This window comes from Myotis daubentonii, chromosome X, assembly GCF_963259705.1.
Source record: "Myotis daubentonii chromosome X, mMyoDau2.1, whole genome shotgun sequence".
NCBI classification, from domain to species: Eukaryota; Metazoa; Chordata; class Mammalia; order Chiroptera; family Vespertilionidae; genus Myotis; species Myotis daubentonii.
The window spans coordinates 98,057,125-98,080,321 of NC_081861.1; the positions used below are offsets into that span (position 1 = coordinate 98,057,125).

The 23,197-nt window shown below is 41.7% G+C and overlaps 1 protein-coding gene and 1 pseudogene across 4 annotated transcripts in view; one reads left to right on the forward strand and one right to left on the reverse strand.

The window, feature by feature from the left end:
• Positions 1-23,197, reverse strand: part of HEPH (hephaestin) — a 112,565-nt gene that overhangs the window by 10,570 nt on the left and 78,798 nt on the right. For all 4 annotated transcript variants that reach the window (XM_059680187.1, XM_059680186.1, XM_059680185.1 and 1 more), the window contains 2 exons: positions 1,971-2,077; positions 709-934 (listed from right to left, as the gene is read on the reverse strand). In XM_059680187.1, the coding sequence (XP_059536170.1) occupies positions 709-934; positions 1,971-2,077 (333 nt within the window). The remainder of the gene's footprint in view (positions 1-708; positions 935-1,970; positions 2,078-23,197) is intronic.
• Positions 11,894-12,748, forward strand: LOC132224628 (mitotic spindle assembly checkpoint protein MAD2A-like; annotated as a pseudogene).

Here is a 23,197-nt window from a genome sequence, read left to right on the forward strand (position 1 = left end):
TCAAAGGAATATTACATTAGAAGGGATAGTGAGAAATGACTTAATACATTTCACTGCACTTAAATTCTCCCTCTTGTTTGAGATTTCCTATTGTTTTTGAAGAGATACACATATTTCTAGAACAATGGAGGGCTTGAATGCACAATGTCCCTCCAAAATCCACTCAAGCATATAAAAAAACCCCCACCTCTTTCTTGTATGTAATATAAATCAAGTATGTTACTATCTTAGGCTCTCTCCACCAATTCTTCAATCTGTAAATTGAAGTTTGTTTTTAAAAATAGACTAAAAGATAAACTGTCCATCTGTCTATATTATGAAAGCATATATCAGATCTAGAGTAGTAAATAAATAAGATGATGTTGAGAAACTAAATTCAGGATTTTGAAGCAGAGAAACCCTCAGCAGCCAGCTCACCAAATACATTGAAGTTCATAAATGTCCATCTTGCCTTCTTTAATATGTTCAAATATGCTGATGTCACCACAGAAACTTTACTGAGTCAGCATTCCTGCTTTCTTGGGACCTGATCTAATATAGACTACATATCTGCTTTGTGTATATAAATGTAAAATAGTAGGAGACATTTTTTCCATTTATCTCTATTCCACCTTTCTACCTTCCCATTTTTTTTAGAGAATTATGCACCCTTGGATAGTAATGGGTCTATCAGATACCCCTATATAATCAGTGAGGACTTCTACAGACCATGCATTTTATTACTCTCCAAGAAAGTTTCATCCTGTAGGTTAATACGGTCTGGCTCCTGGGCCCCATGGGTTGCCACATTCTCATCCAGATACCAAGACTGATTCTCATCAAAAATCAAGAATAATAAGGCAAATTCTCGGTCCATGTCATTTCGTAATCCATGGGGTTCCAGGATGCCCTTTCTGCAGATGACCAAGGGCCCCACCAAGCCACTGTACATGTCCTGAAAATTGGAGGAAAAGAGAGTGAAAGATATGAGATTGTTCCTGAGTGGCAGTGCTGTACAGAAAGCCAAGCTGACATTCAAGCCCACTCTGCCCTCAGAACTTCATCATAATGTTTTACATTTATAATCATCTTCAATATGTTACCTGAATTTATCCTCATAAATACCTTGGGACACAGGTAAGGTGTGCTATATAAGGTTTGTTTTAGCTAGGCTAGACTATTCAATGATCTATAAAACCACCAGAACTTTCAAAACCCAGTGCTTTTCCTCATACTGTCTCTTCTTTCTGAAATGCCCTCCCCTCTGCCATATCGCTTGTCATATGGCAAATTGCTATTTATCTTTCAAGACTCAAAGTACATGTACCTTCCATTCATTGTGAAGCTTTCTCCAGCTTCCCTCTCATTCATCCCCACCTCCAAGCAGAAGTAATCATTGTCTGGTGAACCCACATATAACTGTTACATGGTTTTAAAGATATATATAATTATAGTTTATAGTCATCTGTCTCCCAAAATAGGTAATACTCTTTGAATATGGGAACTCTATCTTACATTTATATCATTTAAAGCACCAAGTAAAATGTTAAAAATGTAGTAGTCTCTCAATAAATGATTGCTGATATCTGGTTGTAGATTGGTGGCTAGATTCATAAACCCATTTTCCAGATAAGGACACAGAAGCAGAATGACTTATATAAAGTCACTCCAAAGGCAGGATTAAACAAAATTTGAGGCTATAGCCCCACTGTTTTGACAAGCAATCCTAGGCTTTTTAAATCAGAGCTTATAAAATCCAAGAAGAAGAATCAAGAAAGAAAATGCTCACAGCAAACATGTGATGTTATCTATTTCCTTAATTCCTTCTCCTGTCTATTAAAATAAGCCAAGCATTTAACGAATTTTTCCCCAAACCCCAGACCTTAGTATTTCAGTGATGGGCTTTTTATTACAACCATTAGTAGCTTCTTTTTGCCAGTCAGTTTGCCCATTTGTGAGACTCACCTTCAGGAAGCCAACATTGTATTTACCTTGATGGGATCTACTGCAGAATAATAAATCCAGGAAACACAAGCAGAATCATTGGGTCCTGGGCCTGATCTTTCTGGGATGTTCCATTTGTAAGTGAGAACCTCACCTAGGAAAGGTAATATGGACCTCTAGTTGGACCAGGTCAGAAATTTCTCACAACTCCCTAGTCTTCCTAAGTGGCTAAGGTGGGTAAGTCCCAAAAGCTTTAAGATAATTCTCTGTCATTTTTATACTATCCTCCATTTTATTTTGTGTGATTTTGCTCTTCTCCTTCATGGAACAACCTCAGCCTCTCTTCTACTTATCCTTTCCTTAAAGGCCTAGGTTCAATCATCTGTTAAAGCAGCTCTGTTACTGTTCTCTCTGCTTATAATGTCCTCCCTTCTTTGGCTCTGTTTTGTTCTTTTCTTGCTGCTGCCTCCTATAAGGAGCTGTCTACCCAAGGCTCTGTCTCCAGTCCTCTTCTACATTTTCATAGTCTCTCCATGGAATTCTTATTTGCCTTTCTGATATCAATTATTATCTATGTATTCATAATTTTTAAATGCTTAGTCAGACTTCTCTTGCCATTAAGCTTCAATCTGATATTTTCAATTAGGTTCCTGGGCATCTTTTGAAGATTATCCTGACAGTACATGAAAAATTAAAATTGTTATGAACTCATCTCCTTCTTTTGAAAAAATGCTGTTAGTCATTCTGTGCTCCCAGTATCTAGAAAAGATACTAAAACCATCCTAGCTACCCAGATTCAAAACTTTAGTCTTATTTGTATCCCTACCTTCATGCACAAATCATCCAAACAAATGGTAAATCCTATCAATTGTACCTCTACAATATATTTTATTGCCATAACTTCCTCTCTCTAATTCCTAATATCCATACCCTAATGTAGGCCCTTGTTTTTTCAACTGGACTACTAGAAAACCTCCCAATATGTTTCTCTGCATCCAAGTCTTCCCCTCTGACTGATGCCATATTACATTTATAACAAACTAGAGGCCCGATGCATGAAATTCATGCAAAGGGCTCGACCCTCGCAGCCAGGGAGGCTGCCTCAGCCCTCGAAGCCCCTGCTTGGTCTGGAAGATCATTCAGCTGTCCAGTCTAATTAGCATATTACACTTTTATTAGTATAGATTTATCAAGATATAATTTGCATGCCATGAAATTCAACCATTAAAGTACACTATCACTGGTCTTTATATTCACAGAATTTTGTAACCATCACCACAATCAATGTTAAAAAATTCACTGTCACAAAAAAATAACCCTATACTCCTGAGCTATCATTCCTTAATCTATCTCCTCCCCAGACCCTTAGCAACTACTAATCTACTTTATGTTTCTATAGATTTTCCCATTCTGAGATTTTTGATACAAATGGAAAACTACTGGAGTGACATCAGCAAGATGGAAAACTATCAGGTTCTAATGCTCATCTTCCCCACCCCAAATAGCAACAAAACGGGAAATAAACTACATACACACAAAAATAGCTCTGAGAGTGTTCTGGAATACAATAAAGAACTTATAACCACTCAGTGGAGAGAAAAAATAAAAATGTACATAGAGTAAAATGTAGGAAGTATCTTATATATATAACCCTACTCTGGCAAAGTTAGGCACCAAGTGGGAACCTACTGTAGAAAAGGACAGCAGGAAGACTCTAGCAGCCCTTACCATCAGGAAGTCTTTTATTGATACTGACCCTAGCTGACTGAACTGCCAGAAGTCCACTCCTCTCTGCCATCACTATAAGTAGAAGCCACCATCACTCTGCCCAACCCAAGAAAAAGTTGTAGCTGCTCTACCCTCCCCAAAAGGAGCCTCCATCACCTTGCCTAACAAAAAGGATTCTCCTCTGCCCTGCCCGCCGCTAAGGAGCTATTGCCAATTTTCCTTTCCACCCAAGGAACCATAGGTGCTCTGCCTTCAGATCCATAAGGAGCCACTGCTGTTGTGTTCTCCAGAGAAGTTATCACTGTTCCAAATCCTTGGAGAGGACCATCAGCACTGCATCCCCCTGAGAAGGAGCCAGTTCCAGTCCTTGCCTCCCTTACCCAAAAGGAATTGCTGCTCTTCCACACCCTCCCCATAAAAAGAAGCCATCAATGCCAACTTTCCCAGGAGAAGGAACAAGTGATAATCTGCCCTTCTCCAGAAGGAAGTGCTACTGTTCCATACATCCCAAATAAGCTGGTTTCACTCCCCAACCAAAAAGCCACTGATACTCTGTTCCCCATAAAGCTGTCAAAACCTCAATTCCCCAAGAAGGAGCCACTGATGTCACTTCCATCCACAAGGAGTCAAAACTTGTGTTCTCCCAGAAAAGGAGCCACTGTTTTATTGACACTCTCCCCTCGACACACACACAAGAAACTGGTGCTACTTAGCCCCCTAGAAGGAGCCAGGTCTACTCCAGCTACCCTGTACAGAAGGAGCAACTGCTGCTCCAGTCCCACCAGAATTAGCTGCAACTTGACTCCTCTTACCCAACAAGTATTGTCCCTCCCTCAAGACAACAGCACCACTGCAGCAGTGAAGAGGTCTACATCACAGAATTCTGTAGCATGCTACTTTATGTGCATCTCAGAGATAGCAGCCAGAGCTACTGTGTGTGACACCCACATGTTAGACATGGTGCCAAATGGATGCCCTCAGCCATGACTCTGCTTCATGGGCCAAAATGTGAACAGGAGGATCCAAGTAGCCTTCACGATTGAGGACTCCAATACCCCTTTTTACCAATATGGACACCTTCCGACTTAGACATTGAAGAGCACTGCAGTATTCACTGACACCAGCCTCAGCAGATGGAGCTGCATAGAGACTATACCACTGCACTCCCCAGAGCCAGAACCAGTGCTAAACACCCACAAAGGCAAATCTGCTGTAATGCCACTGACCTGGCACCCTTGCACTCAATCATAGGTGAAATAAAGGTGACTGATTCCTCAAATGTGGAGATATCCATGCAAGGCTACAAGAAACATGAATAATCAAGGAAGTAAGATATCACCAATGGAACATAGTAATTTTTCAGTACCAACTCCAAAGCCACAGAAATCTTCAAACTGCCTAACATAGAATTCAAAAGAGTTCTTTTAAAGGAATTCATTGAGCTATATGAGAAAACAGATAACTCAATAAAAAATAGCCCTAACTGGATGGCTCAGTGAATAGAGCGTCAGCCTGTGGACTGAAGGGTCCCAGGTTCAATTCCAGTCAAGGGCACATGCCCAGGTTGTGGGCTCGATCCCCAGTGGGGGGCATGCAAGAGGCAGCCAATCAATAATTCTCTCATCATTAATGTTTCTATCTCTCTCTCCCTCTCCCATCCTCTCTGAAAATAAAAAAATATATTAAAAAATAAAAAATACATGATCAAAATGAAAAGCTCAACAAAAAGATAAAAGTAAGCAAAAGAGAACCAATAAAAAATCTGGAGCTGAAAATATGTAATGAATGAGGAGATCCAAGATGCCAGTGGAGTAGGTAGAAGTTACACTCACCTCTTCCCAGGACCAAACTGGAATAAAAACTAAATTATAGAACAATCATACTGAATAACTAAAGACTAGCTGAAGAGAAGTCTTATAACCAAGGATTTATAGAAGAGGCCACATTGAGACTGGTAGAAATGGCAGAGACATGAAAAAGGCTAGCCCTTTACCCACATGTGCCAGTTGAGAATCAGGAGGGATATCTTAGCTGCAGAGGTTCCCCTGAGGAGTGAGGAGTCTCAACCCCACCATAGGTTCTCCAGCCCAGAGCACCAGAGACAGGAAGAAGAGCCCACATTACATCTGCCTGTGGAAATCAGAGGAGATTTCATCTTCCAGGGGAGACAGGAATCTGCTAAGAACCCAGGTAAACTCATAAAGGGTCAGCACACAATATTGCATTTGCAAGTATGCACCCCGAATACCAGTGAAGGCGTGGTAGCTCAGAGAGGACTGGAGTCATACAGGGAAGATTGGATTGTGTGTCTTCAAGAAGAGGACTATAGGGACAGCCGCCATTGTCTTTGTGCTGACCTCTCCCACACCTCACATAGATGCTATCTGGGTTGAGCACGCCCATCCATGCCATGCCAGCCTAGGGTAATGCACTAGCCTCATCCTCCCAACTGCCTATGGCCCCACCTTGCCAAGCTCATGCCATGAGGAGTCTGCTGTCTATCACCAGCACGGGCCCATGGTGCAAACTTTCTTGGAAGTCTTTTCAAAAGGTCTATTTTTCTCCCACATGCCCTGACCAGTGCCACTGATCCTATGCAGATTCATCCATCCACAGGGCCAAATCTTAATCTGTTTTAGCCCAATGAAACTACTGACATCACCCTGATGACTCCCTGAGATCCTGCCATAAAATAAAGTTCCACAGACTACAAATGAGTGATAACTGACCTTGGTATATCCTGGGACATTTTCTGGGTGGCCTCAAACCCAGCATTGGTGTCCAGTTTGAATCTGTATTAATCTAGTAAATACCAGAGGATCTTTCAGTGACTGAGCCTAACAGACAGCCAGTTAACAGAGATAAATCTTAATGTGCCTTGGGCCTTTTGCTGACCTTCCCCCAAGCTTGGGGCTGGTGGAAGCTGGTTTTGGTACACAGCACAGCCTTTTCCATATGTACTCAGGCCCTGAAGGAAAAAACACACACACACTGTGGATCACTTTGTAGCTCTTAACAAGGCCTGTCACAGGAACAGTCTAATATTGAACTATGCCAGAGTCCCTCCCAAAAGGCCCCAGAACCAACAGACCACATCAGAGAATGACTCAATTAGCTACACGAGTGGAACACTTAAAGGAAGATCTCAACAGGGAACAGAAACTGCTAGGGTGAATTCACTTCATGGGACCAGCCCCTGCAGAGTAGCTTTTATGCTATGGTTGGGGTCAATCCTTATAGTCAACTAGTCTGAGATTCAACCTGACACATGGATGGGTCAAGAGCAATCAAGACTCAACTACAATAAGAGGTTTCATATGAATAACACAAGGGACCTTCCTGGAGCACCTAACTCAGATAATCAGGGAGACTTGTGCCATTGAGCCAGCAGGACATCTACTACATTGGGCCACCCTACCAAGACCAGGAGATAGCAGATATATCCATTATACAGAAACAAATAGAGACACCAAACATTGGGAGACAAAGAAACATGACCAAAATGAAATAATAGGAGAAATCCCCAGAAAAATAAGTAAATAAAATAAAATGGGGACAAGCAATCTACCAAATACAGAGTTAAAAACAATGGTTATATGAATGCTCCAAAAACTTAGGGAAAGAATGAATATAGAGATAAATAAGGTGATAGTAAGAATAAAAATGGGACAAGAAGACAAAAATGAACCATTCAAGCCCAGCTGGTATAGCTCAGTAGTTGAGCATCGACCCATGAACCAGGAGGTCATGGTCTGATTTCCTATCAAGGCACATGCCCGAGTTGCAGACTTGATCCACAGTGGGGGTCATGGAGAAGCCAGCTGATCAATGATTCTCTCTCATCATGATGTTTCTATCTCTCTTTCCCTTCCTCTCTCTGAAATTATATATAGATATACTAAAAAAGAACCAGTCAGAAATGAAAAATACAGGGAGAGAATCCGAGATGGTAGTGGATTAAGTGGATGTTACACTCCCCTTTTTCCAGGACCAAACTTAAATTACAAGTAAAATATAGAACAATCAACCTGAATAACCAACTGAAGACTAACTGAACAGAGTCTTATAAGCAAGGATTTATAGAATAAGCCTCATAGAGACTGGTAGGAAGGATAGAGAAGTAAAAATGACTGGTGCACTGGAAGAGGTGGCAGCTTGGATTCCAGAGAGATATCCCAGCTGTAAAGGTTATCCCTAAGGAAAGTGAGGTCTCAGCCCCATGCCAGAATTTTCAGCCCAGAACAACAGAGCTGGGAAGGGGCATCTCCATAACATCTGGCTGTAAAAATCAGCAGGGAATCTTTCCACCAAGGAGAGATGGGAGTCTGCTAGAGACCCAGGAGCCCGCTTACAGGGAAGATTCAAGGAACGACACAAAATATCGTTCACAGACACTCACCTTGGGCTCCGGAGGAGGGAGTGTGGAGCAGAATAGAGTTTTCTGAGGAGATACTGTGATTTGCAGTTCCAGGAAGAGAGCTGAAGAGACAGCCATCAGGATCCTTGTGCTGAGTCCCTCTCCCACACCTCAGATGCCACATTTCCTGGGTGGGGCACTCTCTCCTTACTGTATCAGCCTGGGGGAATGCAATAGTCCCACACTCCAGAATCCTCATCACACCACCCTACAGAGCTCATGCCCTGGGGAGGATTCAGCCACCTGGACCTGGAGTATAGAGGTCCATGCAGACTCAGGAGTTCCCATGAATGAGTTGTGTAGCTCTGGAGTGGGGGTCATTCCCCCCACCTTCCCAATAGCCTGCCTAATGCCTGCCTCTCAGGGGAGATTCACTAACCCCACCATCCTGATTCCTGCCAACACTGAACTGCTGAGCTAGAGCTTTCTGGGAGGTACAGGGAGAATCAGGGACAGACTAAGTTGTATGACTCAGGATGGGGACCATATTTCCCTCACACACGGATGGTGTAGTGCCCTTCCTTCACACAGCCAAATCTTGACTGGTTTGGGCTAAAACAACAACAAAAACAAAAAACTCTGCTGAACTCACCCTGATGACTCCCTGAAACCTAGCCCTACCACAAAGATCTTCAGGCACCAAGAGGGTGGCAGATAACCTTGCTTTACCCTAGGACTTTTGCTGAGTGGCCTCAGACCCAGAAATGGCACTGAATTTAAACCTGTATTAATCTGGTGAATACCACTCATCCCTACTGGTGAATCATTGAGAAACTACCTCAGGTAACTCAAATACTGACAGCAGCACTTTCAGTGACTGAGTATAACAGGCAGCCAACAGGCAGAGGCAGGCAAAAGCAGATCTTAGGGTGCTTTGGGCCTTTTGCTAACCTTCCCCCTGGGCTTGGTACTGGTGTTTGCCAGTCTTGGTGCACAGCTTGATCCCCCCCATGCACACACAGGTCCAGCAGAGGAACTCACGAACTGTGGGTCATTTTGTAGCTCCAAACAAGTTGCTCAGGGTCAATCACAGACAGCTTCTGACATTGACCTGCACCAGACTTCCTCCCAAGAAGCCCCAGAAACAGCATATCCAGTGGTGAGCATCAGACATCAAACCAGGACCCAATTAGCCCCACAAGTAGAATATGCCAAGGGGGATGTCAGCTGGCACCAGACACTACTGAGGCAAACTCCGCTTTTTTTGGTCAGTACCTGCACAGCAGCATGTACTCTGTGGTTGGAGTCTATCCTCACAGTCAGACAACCTGAGGATTGATCCCACACTGAAACAAGCCAAATAACAATCAAGACAATTACAAAAGAAGGGCTCACATAATCTACATAAGGGACATTCCTGGAGGACTAACCTGAGGTGATCAAGCAGAGTACACCACTGGGTCCCACAAGACATCTACTATATAGGGCCACCCTACTAATGCTGGGAAACAGCAGATATACCTAACACAAGCATGTCAAACTCATGGCCGGCCATGAGTTTGACATGCTTGACCTATACTTAGAAACAAACACAAAAAGAGAGCCAAATGGGGAGAAAAATAACATGCCCCAAATGAAAGAACATAAAAAAAATCCAGTAAAAGAGCTAAATAAAATGAAGGTAGGCAATTTACCAGATATAGAATTAAAAAAAATGGTTATAAGGATGCTCAAGGAACTTAGGGAGGACTTCAAGAAATTAAGTGAGAACTTCAACAGTATAAAAAAGGACCAAAACCATAAAAAAGAACCAGTTAGAAATGAAGACTACAATATCTGAAATGAAGAATACAATAGAATGAATAAACAGTTAAGTTAGATGGAACAGAAAATTGAACCAATGATTTGGAAGACAAGATAGCAGAAAACATCCAATTAGAGCATAAAAAAAGAATTAAAAAATATAAAGATAGTTTAAGAGAATTTGAGGACATGAAGCATAACAATGTCCACATCATAAAGGTACCAGAATGAGAATAGAGAAAGCAAAGAATCAAGAAGCTATTTGAAGAAATGACTGAAAACTTCTGTAACATGGTGAAAGAAAAAGACACACAAGTCCAGGAATGCAGAGTCCTAAACATGATGAACCTAAAGGAGCCCACAACAAGGCACATCATAATTACAACATTAAAAATTAAAGACAAAGAGAGAATCTTAAAAGCAGTAAGAGAAACACAATTAGTTACCTACAAGGAAGTCCCCGTAAGTCTGTCAGCTGACTTCTCAACAGAAACATTTTAGGGATCCCATGCCAGAAGGGATTGGCATGAAATATTTGAAGTGATGTAAAGGAAGTACCTACAATGCAGACTATTCTAAACAACAAGGCTATCATTTATCGTTGGAGGAAAAATAAAGAGCTTCCATTCAACAAAAAGCTAAAGGAGTTCATTACCACCAAACCAGTATGTTAACAGGGTTTCTTTAGGAAGAAGACAGAAAAAGAAAAGTAACATAATTATATAAAGAATAAAATGGCAAGAGCTATGTACCTATCAATAATCACTTTAAATATAAATAGATTAAATGCTCCAATCAAAAGACAGAGAGTAGTTAAATAGATAAAAAATACAGGACCTATGTATGTATGATCTATAGCAGTGATGGCGAACCTATGACACACGTGTCAGAGGTGACACGTGAACTCATTTTTTTGGTTGATTTTTCTTTGTTAAATGGCATTTAAATATATAAAATAAATATCAAAAATATAAATCTTTGTTTTACTATGGTTGTAAATATCAAAAAATTTCTATATGTGACATGGCATCAGAGTTAAGTTAGTGTTTTTCAAAATGCTGACACACCAAGCTCAAAAGGTTCGCCATCACTGATCTATAAAATGCCCACACCAGTTTGAAAGACATACACAAACTAAAATTATTTCATTTAAATGAAAAATAACACCCTGGGATAGAAATACTTAGATCACACAAAATATATTTTTAACAAAGGCTATAATAAGAAACAAAGAAGGATATTACATAATGATAAGGAGATCAAGTTAACAACAGGATATAACTCTTGTAAACATTTATGCTCACAACATGGGAGCAAGTAAATATATGAAGCAAATATTGATGGACAAAAGGAAGAGATCCAAAGTAGTACACTGTTGGTTGGGTACTTTAACACCCCATTGACTTAAATTAATAAATCTTTCAGTCAGAAAATCAACAGGAACTAGCAGTCTTAAAATACACACTAGACCAGATGTATTTAATTTATGGTTTCAGAGCAATTCACCCGAAAGCAGTAGAAATACATTCTTTTCAAATGCACATGGGAAACATTCTCTAGGACAGACTACATGTTAAAACACAAACAAGTCTCAATAAATTTAAAAAGACTGAAATTATACCAAGCATCTTCTCTAACCACAATGGTATGAAATTAGACATAAAAGAAAAAACTGAAAACCACACAAACACATGGAGGCTAAATAACATGTTACATAACAATGAATGGGTTAACAATTAGATCAAGGAGGAAATCAACACACCTTGACACAAATTAAAACACAATAACCCCAAATCTATGGGACACAGAAAGTAGTTCTAAAAGGAAAATTCACAGCAATACCTCAAGAAACAAGAAAAATCTCAAAAACAATCTAACCTAACATCCAAAGGAACTAGAAAAAGAACAACAAAGACCAGGTGACTAGAAAGAAGGGAGTAATAAATATTAGAGAAATAATAAGTGAAATAGAGTATAAAAAAGATAAAAGATCAGAACCAAGTGGCGGGAGACAGTTATCAGCCCATGGATGCCAGGTGTGGTCTCCGGTGTGGTGGGCATGTGCCAGCTGCGGGCCTGGCCATGGTGTGGCAGTTGTGCAGGGAGCAGGGCATCACCCTGCATAGGAACACAGACATCAAGGCCAAATTCTTCTCATTTGGCATCAATAGCATATTGTATCAGCATGGCATTTATCTGTCTGAAACCTTTACTTGAGTGCTTGCTGGTAACCACTGATCCCAAGATCATGAAATACCTAAAGAATATGGTGGAACAACTGAAAGATTGGTTGTACAAGTGCTGAGTGCAGAAGCTGGTGGTGGTCATCTTGAATATTGAAAATGGGGAGGTTGAAATTTGACAAGTGGAAATTTGACACTGAGTGTGACAAGATGGCCAGAGATGACAGTGCACCCAGAGAAAAGTCTCAGAAAGCCATCCAAGACGAGATCCGCTCATCAGTGGTCAGCAAACTCATTAGTCAACAGAGCCAAATATCAACAGTACAACGATTGACATTTCATTTGAGAGCCAAATTTTTTAAACTTAAACTATATAGGTAGGTACATTGTTATTAACTTAATTAGGGTACTCCTAAGGCTTAGGAAGATCCACACTCAAGGGGCCAAAGAGCCGCATGTGGCTCATGAGCCGCAGTTTGCCTGCCACGGCCTCGGTGATTAGACATCACAGCTATGGTGACATTCCTGGCCCTGCTGGAAGTTTTCTCTTCATTGATCTGCTGATTTATACAAAAATTTGGTTGTACCTGAAAACTGGGAAGAGTCCAGACCACAGTTCATTGCCAATTTTGAGCAAGTCTGCCTGCATTCCTTCATGACTACAATCCACGAAGTAAACAGCATGGTGGCCTACAAAATCCCTGTGAGTGACGGAAGGTGCTTCACAAATAATAAGGGAATCCCACATGTGTGATTCCTCAGACCAAGTCAACTGGATATGTTTTGTTTCATTGATTATTTTTTTTGTGGGGAAAACGAAACATTGTACTTTACTGAACTGTGCATATTGTTCCATTTATTGGTGCCTCTTTGACTTTCCATAGGGTTGCCATAATTTTTTGCACGATATTCAAAGGAAACCAGCAGATTATATCAGCACTGTAATGTGAACTCCTTTGAAGGTGGTAACTGGAGATGGAAACTTTTACTATAAAACTAAATGCTTTCTTAAATCAGAATTTTCGGTCAAGAAAATTCTGAGTATAGGTAAATATGAAACAGCAAAAGGAGTCTGAATACACAGAATCTTTGTTTAGTCCTAAAGTAACTGATAGCCCACAGTAACAGTATTCCTGGAATGTCCTTTTGCCATTTATTCCATTGTATAGTTTCCATATTGAAAAAACACACAATTATTTGACTTTGATGTATATAATTTATACTTACAAAGCTGTCACTATTTCTATTTAAATTCTGCTGGTACAGAACTCTTTTTAAAAAAATATATTTTATTGATTTTTTACAGAGAGGAAGGGAGAGGGATAGAGAGTTAGAAACATTGATGATAGAGAAACATCAATCAGCTGCCTCCTGCACACCCCGTACTGAGGATGTGCCCATAACCAAGGTACATGCCCTTGATGGGAATGGAACTTGGGACCCTTCAGTCCACAGGCAAACACCCTATCCACTGAGTCAAACCGGTTAGGGCAATAAAATATATTTAAAAAAAAGAAATTATAAGATACTGAAGAAAGAAGTTCAGAAAGATTCAATAAATGTAAGCTTTTACTGTACTTGTGTAAAGAAGAATTACCATAATTAAAATGGTCATTGTATCCAAAGCAATCTATTGATTCAATATAATATCTATAAAAATACCAATGACATTTTTTCACAAAACCAGAACAAATGATCCAAAAATTTATATGGATCCACAAAAGACCCTGAAGAGGTACAACTATATTAAGAAAGAAAATAAAGTTGGAGGTATCACACTGTCTCATATCAAACTATACTACCAGGCAATGGTAACCAGAATAGTAGTCCTGGCATAAAATAGATACATAGATCAAGGGAGGAAAATAAAGACCCCAGAAAAAACCCACACCTATATAGTTACTTAATATATGACAAAGAAAGGAAGAACATATAATGGGGTAAAACAGTTTACAGTAGGTCCTCAGGTTACATCGGAGATCCGTTTCTATGGCACGACATAAAGGAATTTTTGGAACCCACCTACATAAGCACCTATGTCAATCACATGGAGCACATACACAGAAGTAATGAAGTGAAACAGTAAAAAAAAAATTAAAGGAAAGATAACAATTCCTGACCTTCACTTGTGGTAAACAAATAATAAAAAACATAAAGCACATATGTACATACATCAAAATGATGGAACTTTTTTTTTAATAAATAAATGGGAGATGGCAATGTAACCACGAAATGATGTACGTTGAGTCCAATGTAACCTGAGGACTACCTGTATTCAAAAAATGGTGTTGGCAAAATTGGACAGATACATGCAAAAATAAAACTAGATTGCTTTCTTACATAGACCATATACAAGAATAAAATTAAAAGAGATGCAAAACTTAAATGTAAGTCTTGAAACAATAAAACTCCTAGAAGAAAACATAAGAAGTAAAATCTGACATTTTTCTTAGCAATATTTTTTCTGGCATGTCTCCTAAGGCAAGAGAAACAAACAAACAAAATAAATGTATGGGAAGGAATACATAAAACTAAAAAAGAAATCATTAAATAACAAAGGAAGATAGCATGATTTCATTGATCTTTTGTATTTTATTTTGGTCTCTATGTCATTTATTTCAGCTCTGATCTTTATTATTTCCATCCTTCTACTAACTCTGGGCTTTTCTTGTTGCTCTCTTTGTAATTCTTCAAGTTGCAGAGTTAGATGGTTTATTACCAGTTTTTCTTGTTTTTTGAAGTAAGCCCATAATGCTATGAACTTCCATCCCAGGACAGCTTTCACTGTGTCCCATAGATTTTGGATTGTTATGTTTTCATTGTCATTTGTTTCCAGGATTTTTAAAATTTCTTCTTTGATCTCCTTAGTAACCCAATCATCTATACTAATAAAAGCTTATGTGGTCATCACGCCCTCATGCCATGACACCCTCATGCCACCACAACCCATCACCAGGAGGCTACATATGCAGCGTGTGCACGCAGGTGGGCGGGGAATTGATGCTGCATCCCCAGAGGGGACTTGACCAGGAGGTGCATCGAGGGAGAGGATGGTGGCTGCCACTGCCCAGGGCCGGCCCGAGGCTCAGGCAAGCCACTGCCCATGGCCAGGCCGAGGCTCTGGCAAGCTGCAGTGGCTGCGAGGGCTGAGGCTCAAGCAGCCCTGCAGCTGGCAACAGAGGCATGATGGGAGCGTCGCCTTCCCCTGATCGCTTTTGGCCTCCCGCAGAGGGAGACAAGAGACAGCAGCAGGGAGGGGGTGATGGGGGAGCTTCTTTCCCCTGGACTGGCCAGTGGCCTATCGCAGAGAGAGGCCAGACTGCGGCTTAGGCCCACTCCCCACTCTCCTTGGGGAGCAGGCCTAAGCCGTCAGTAGGACATCCCCTGAGGGCTCTTGGACTGTGAGAGGGGGCAGAACAGGCTGAGGGACCCCCCTGGCAGTACACAAATTTTTGTGCACTGGGCCTCTAGTTGTTTAATAGTATGCTATTCAATCCCCAAGTGTTTGAATTTTAGTGATTGTTTTTATTGTAGTTGATTTCTAATTTTATGCAACTGTGATCTGAGAAGATGCCTGATATTACTTCAATCTACTTGAATTTGAAGAGACTTTGCCTGTGACCCAGTATGTGGTCTATCTTTGAAAATGTCCCATGTGTGCTTGAGAAGAATGCATATTCTGTAGCTTTTGGGTGGAATATTCTGAAGATGTCAATTAAGTCCATCTGATCTAGTGAATCATTTAAGATTGCTGTTTCTTTACTGATTTTTTGTCTAGAGGATTTACCCAGTGATCTTAATGAGGGTTTTAACCTCCTACTATGATTGTATTTCTGTCAACCTCTCCCCTGATACGTTCCAGAAGATTTTTTATGTATTTGGGTGCTACTGCATTGGGTGTATATATGTTTACCAGAGTTATATCCTCTTGTTGCATTGATCCCTTTAAAATTATGAAGTGGCCTTCCTTAACTCTTGTTATGGCCTTCACTTTAAGGTCTATTTTGTCAGATATAAGTATTGCTACCCCAGCTTTTTTTTATTTCCATTTGCCTGAATGATGTTTTTCCATCCTTTCCAGTCTGTGTGAGTCCTTTGTTCTGAGGTGGGTCTCTTGTAGACAGCATATATATGGGTCATGTTTTCTTATCCATTCAGCCACTATGTCTTTTGATTGGAGCTTTTGATTGGAATGTTTAATCCACTTACATTTAATGTTATTATTGATAGGTACTTGTTTATAGCCATTTCTATTCTTTATGCCTGTGTTCCTTCTTCCCTTCTTATTTATTCTTTTTTTTTACAGATTTCTTTTAGCATTTCTTGCATTGCTGGCTTGGTAGTGATAAACTCCCTTAGTTGTTGTTGTTGTTGTTGTTGTTTTTCTTTGTTTGTTTGTTTTTGTCTTCGAAGTTCCTGATTTCCCCTTCAATTTTGATTGATAGCCTTGCTGGATACAGTATTTTTGGATTCAGTCCTTTGCTTTGCATCACTTTGTATACTTCACTCCATTCCTTTCTGGCCTGATGTGTTTCTGTTTAGAAATCATTTGATAATCTGATGGGGGATCCTTTGTAGGTAACTCTCTGTGTCTCTCTTGGAGCCTTTAGAATTCTTTTTTTTTAATATTTTTTATTGATTAAGATATTACATATGTGTACCCTCTACCCCCCCCCCCCCCCGCTCATCCCCTCACCCCCCCCATTGTCCGTGTCCATTGGTTAGGCCTATATGCTTGCATATAAGTCCTTTGGTTGATCTTTCCCCCTTGCCCCCACCCTCCCCTACCTTCCCTCCAAGGCCCGACAGTCCAATCAATGCCTCTCCGTCTCTGGATCAGTCCTTGTTCATCAGTTTATGTTGTTCATTATATTCCACAAATGAGTGAGATCCTGTGGTATTTATCCGCTCTCCAGCTCCATCCATGCTGTGGCAAATGGTAAGAGTTCCTTTTTCTTCTTCCTCTTCTTAAAGAATTCCTTTCAGCATTTCAGATAATGCTAGTTTGGTGGTGATGAACTCCTTTAGCTTTTTCTTATCTGTGAAGCTCTTTATCTGACCTTCCATTCTGAATGATAGCTTTGCTGGATAAAGTAATCTTGGTTGCAGGTTCTTGCTATTCATCTCTTTGAATATTTCTTGCCACTCTCTTCTGGCCTGCATGGTTTCTGTTGAGAAATCAGCTGACAGTCGAATGGGTACTCCCTTGTAGGTAACTGACTGTCTTTCTCTTGCTGCTTTTAAGATTCTCTCTTTATCTTTTGCTCTTGGCATTTTAATTATGATGTGTCTTGGTGTGGTCCTCTTTGGATTCCTTTTGTTTGGGGTTCTCTGCACTTCCTGGACTTGTAAGTCCATTTCTTTCACCAGGTAGGGGAAGTTTTCTGTCATTATTTCTTCAAAAAGGTTTTCAATATCTTGCCCTCTCTCTCCTTCTGGTACCTCTATAATTCTGATGTTGGTACGCTTGAAGTTGTCCCAGAGGTTCCTTACACTATCTTCATATTTTTGGAATCTCTTTTCTTTTTTCTTTTTCGGTTGGGTATTTTTTGTTTCTTTATATTTCAAATCTTTGACTTGATTCTTGGGATCCTCTTGTCTGCTGTTGGATCTCTGTAAATTATTCTTTATTTCAGTCAGTGTATGCTTAATTTCTAGTTGGTCCTTTTTCATGACCTCCATGGTCTCACTATACTCCTTGAGGGATTCATTAAATTTATCGGCGGTTTCCATAAAATTCTTGAAAAACCTTATAAACGTGGCCTTGAACTCTATATCCAGTCGTTTGCTTTCCTCCATTTCTACCATTTGTGACCTTTTTCTTTGTCTCCGCATTTTGGCTGCTTCCCTGTGTTGATAGAGTGGCCCTGCGCGCCAGGTGTCCTGTAGGGCCCAGTGGCTCAGCCTCCCCAGTTACCTGAGGTGGACACACTTGGTGCACTCTTGGTGCCTTGGTTGTTGTAGGATCACTGGGAGGAATTGACCTCCAGGCCAATTGGCTGTGGGAATCAGCTGTGTCTGAAGTGGGAGAATGGTCCCCCTCTGACCACTGGGTACAGTGGCTCCTGGATCTAAGGAGGTGCTAATTCAGCCCCTGCCTGAGGCCACACAGCAGGAGCCACGAAGAGGCTCAGCTGTGAAGCAATGCAAGCCGCTGCGGGGCCTTGGGCCTTCTCTTGGAAGTTCCGGGTCTGCCTGGCTGGGATGTAGTTAGGTACATTCACATGCTAAAGCCTCTGCCGCAGCCTGGGTGGGGCGGGGTCTCAGGGAGTCAAAGGGCGGTGAAAGCAGCTATGGTGATTCTCCGCACCCGGAATCGCGCGTCTCAGTGTCCCGGTAACGGCTGCAAGCACCTCTGAGGGAAAGCCGCCCTCAAGTTCGCCCGCTGCCGCCTGACAGACCAGCCTCTTCCCGTATGAGCCCTGGGTCCCCAGAGACCCGCTGGAACCGGAGTTCAGAGCAGTCGGGAGCTTGTGATTCAAAAAGACAGCCGCGTCCTCAGGCGCCACCCCCTTTCCGCGCGCGCGAGCCGCCGCCGTACCTCTGCACTTCACCTCCGCAGCTCCGCTGGCTCTCAGCGTGCCCCTCTTTTCTTCTAGTTGTAGAAATTACACTCAGCCAGCCTTCCTGTTGTTCTGGACGATGTTTGCTCTGACCCTTGCGGCATTCTTCAATTGTTGTGTGAGGCGACAATTTCCCGGTGTTTATCTATGCCGCCATCTTAGTTTCTCTCTAGAATTCTTTGTTGCTAACTTTTGCCATTGTAAAAAGTTGTGGATGTGTCTTGGTGTGGGGTTTTTTGGGGGTTCATCTTGCTTGGGACTCTATACTTGTGTGACTTTTTCTTCCCCATATCAGGGAAGTTTTCTGTCATTATTTCTTCAAATAGATTCTCTAATTCTTGCTGCTCTTCTTATTCTTCTGGCACCCCTATTATATGTATTATACTTTGTTTCATGTTGTCCTAAAGCTCCCTTAGTTTCTCCTCCTGCTTTTTAATTTTTTTTCCTCCAGTTGCTGTTCAAATTGGGCTTGTTTCTCTACCTTATCTTCTAACTCACAAATTCGGTACTCTGCTTCTTCTAGTCTACTGTTGAAACTTTCCACGGTGTTTTTGATTGTAGCTATATCACTTTTGATTTCTTTCTGATTTTTGCATAGTTTGTTGATTTTCTCATCCATCCTGTTTATGAACTGTATGACCATTACTCTGAATTATTTTTCTGACATATTTCATGCCTCCATTTTACTTATTTCCTTTCTTGGTGATTGCTCTTTTTCTTTCCTTTGAGGATTGTTTCACTGTCTCCCCATTCTAGCTATCACCAGAATGTCCAAGCGCTGAGTTGTGGGGGTCTGAGCTGTGTGAGGCAGGAGTGCCGTGCCATCTGAGTGTCACTGAAGAGCTCAGACACCAAGACAACCACCCCAAATCTCCAGGACATAAAAAGCAGTCCTGAGAGGGAAGTTCATAGCACTACAGGTCTACCTCATAAAACAAGAAAAATTAACAATAAACTATTTAACCCTACAGTGTCAAGAATTAGAAAAAGAAGAAAAGCCCAGAGTAAGAAAGAATGAAATAACAAAGGTTAGAGCAGAAATAAATGACTTAGAGACTTAAAAAAAAACACAATAAAAAATCAATGAAACCGCCGAAACCGGTTTGGCTCAGTTGATAGAGCGTCGGCTTGCGGACTGAAAGGTCCCAGGTTCGATTCCAGTCAAGGGCATGTACCTGGGTTGCGGGCACGTCCACGGTAGGAGATGTGCAGGAGGCAGCTGATCCATGTTTCTCTCTCATCGATGTTTCTAACTCTCTATCTCTCTCCCTTCCTCTCTGTAAAAAAATCAATAAAATATATTTTTAAAAAAATCAATGAAACCAAGAGCTAGTTCTTTGAAAAGATAAAAAAGATTGATGAACCTTTAGTGAAATTCATCAAGAAAAAACCAAGATGGTGGCATAGGTTAATGCCGGAGATTGCTGCTTTGAACAACCAATTCAAGGGTACACTTAAAAGACAGAATGGACATCATCCAGAACCACAGAAAGGCTGGCTGAGTGGAAATTCTACAACTAGGAGGAAAGAGAATATCATACCCAGACTCAGAGGAGGTGCAGTGCTGAAGTGAAATACTCAGGTTCGGAGTGCGCGCAGAGCGGGCTGGCAGCAGAGGGCGCGGTTGTTGTTTTCAATCGGGAGGGAGTTTCAGACTCTGAGCTCCAGATCCGGGTGAGTCTCTAGGGACCCAGACTCAAACGGAAGAAGCGGGACTGTTTGGCTTCAGTCGGAACTCAAAGGCAGCTTTCTCTCCAAGGTTTGCAGCGGTTGCTGGGACTCTGTGAGGCAGAGCCCCTAGGGACGGAACTGAGAGCAGCCATAACTGCTCTCTCCAGCCCGCCCTGTAGATCCCCTGGGACCCGCCCCGCCCAAGCCCTGCGTAGAGCCATTTGCCGGATAGCCTCAGGCAAACGCTAGATTAGCACCGCCCTAGAAATCCAGCACAGAAGCTCTCCCACTGCAGACACAGCTGACTCTGATAGCCAGTTAGCCTGGAGGTCAAATCACCCCCGGTATTGCCGACCAACAACAATCAAGGCTTAACTACAACAAGACTACCCACAAAGACCACTAGGGGGTGCACCAAGAAAAGATAAAAAAATGCGGAGACAAAGAAACAGGACGCAAATGTCAGAAATGGAAGATATAGAGCTCAAAACCACACTTTTAAGGTCTCTCAAGAACTGTCTAGAAGCTGCCGATAAACTTAGTAAGGCCCTCAAAAAGACTGGTGAGACCGCCGATAAATGTAGTGAGAGCCTCAAGAAATCTAATGAGACCCTCGATATTGTGATAAAGAACCAACTAGAAATTAAGCGTACACTGACTGAAATAAAGAATATTGTACAGACACCCAACAGCAGACCAGAGGAGCGCAAGAATCAAGTCAAAGATTCGAAATGCGAAGAAGCAAAAAACACCCAACTGGAAAAGCAAAATGAAAAAAGAATCCAAAAATACGAAGATAGTGTAAGGAGCCTCTGGGACAGCTTCAAGCATAACAACATCAGAATTATAGGGGTGCTAGAAGATGAGAGAGAGCAAGATATTGAAAACTTATTTGAAGAAATAATGACAGAAAACTTCCCCCACCTGGTGAAAGAAATAGACTTACAGGTCCAGGAAGCACAGAGAACCCCAAACAAAAGGAATCCAAAGAGGACCACACCAAGACACATCATAATTAAAATGCCAAGAGCAAAAGACAAAGAGAAAATCCTAAAAGCAGCAAGAGAAAGACAGTCAGTTACCTACAAGGGAATACCCATACGACTGTCAGCTGATTTCTCAACAGAAACTTTGCAGGCCTGAAGGGAATGGCAAGAAATATTCAAAGTGATGAATAGCAAGAACCTACAACCAAGATTACTTTACCTAGCAAAGCTATCATTCAGAACTGAAGGTCAGATAAAGAGATTCACAGATAAGGAAAAGCTAAAGGGGTTCATCACCACCAAACCAGTATTATCTGAAATGCTGAAAGGTATCCTTTAAGAAGAGGAAGAAGAAGAAAAAGGTAAAGATACAAATTATGAACAACAAACATGCATCTATTAACAAGTGAATCTATGAATCAAGTGAACAAATAATCTGGTGATCATAATAGAATCAGGGACATAGAAAGGGAATGGACTGACTATTCTTGGAGGGGAAAGGGGTGTGGGAGATGTGGGAGGAGACTGGACAAAAATCGTGCACCTATGGATGAGGACAGTGGGTGGGGAGTGAGGGCGGAGGGTGGGGCGGGAACTGGGAGCAGGGGAGTTATGGGGGGAAAAAAGAGGAACAAATGTAATAATCTGAACAATAAAGATTTAATTAAAAAAATAAAAAAAGAAAGAAAGAAATTCATCAAGAAACAATGAGAGAATACAAATAAAATCAGAAAGAAAACTGGTGAAGTAGCAACTGACATCATAGTAGTACAAAGGATTGTAAGAAAATACTATGAATAACTATATGCCAACAAGCTCGACAATGTGGATGAAATGGAAAAAATCCTAGAAGAATACAATATCCCAAAACTGAATCAGGAAGAATCAGAAAACATGAATAGATTGACTCAGAAGATGGTGGCGGTATAGACCGATGTGTCCCATGCCTTGTCCCGGAGCACATAGGGTGAGCAGCTGAAACCAGTACCATCCAGCCCAAATTGGCAGAGGAGATTCAGCTGGGAGACAGTTTGCAGCCGGGAAAGACAGAGGACTCCAGAAGAAAGGGAACTGTTGGAGACTGCCGGATCGGGCTCCCCTAACTGGGCAGCCTCCACTGCTGCTGAAATCTCTCCCAGAGTGGCCGGCTCAGCCACGGAGACCACGCCATCTTGAGTGGCTGATATCGGAAGTGTATACATCCAGGGACCCTGCAACCACAGACTCCAGGGATCATCTCAAGCAGCGCGACTACATGGACTCAGACAAACTCTGCTCCTCCTCACAGAGAGGTCATATTTCACCTAAAGGTGCAGTTTGCAATCCAGGTTGGAGAGGAACGCGCACGGGGGAACTCTGCGCCCCACAAAGTCCATGGCTGTTGGGGCCACCGTGATCCGTGAATGTGGAAGGGGTCCCGCAGGGCTGCTGGCAGAAGGGAACTCTAAAAATAAGCCCATAGCTGGACTGGGTGCTAAAAGGAAGCCTTGGATTTTGCCAGTGTGCTGGCTGCTTAGTGCCAGGGGAGAGAGGACGTGTGGAAGAGACTGTGCACAGAGCTGGATGGTGGAGGGTTGCCATTTCATGCACCTTCTCAGGTTCTTTTTTTTTTTCTCTCTCTCTCTCTCTACCTTAAATCTTTGTTTTTGATTATTAAACCCAATACATAGGATCACCCAATTGGGGTCACTCACAGAGACTGCAGGGGAAAGTTGTTTTTGTGGAACCTGGGAATCAGAGCGGGGAGTAACGATCAAAGAACCAGTTCTGGGGTAGTCAACTCTCCCAAACCAGTATTAAGTGTGATAGAGAAAACAGAACCTAACTACTGGCTAGAGAGGACATATAGCCTTGGAGGTCAATCCAGAAACACTGCCACCCAGGGGCTGAACCACAAACTGACTCTTCTGTAAACACACATAAAGGCAGTCTGGGAAACAAATACTGCCTGCTTTAAAATCAGGACTGTGGTTTACAACACGG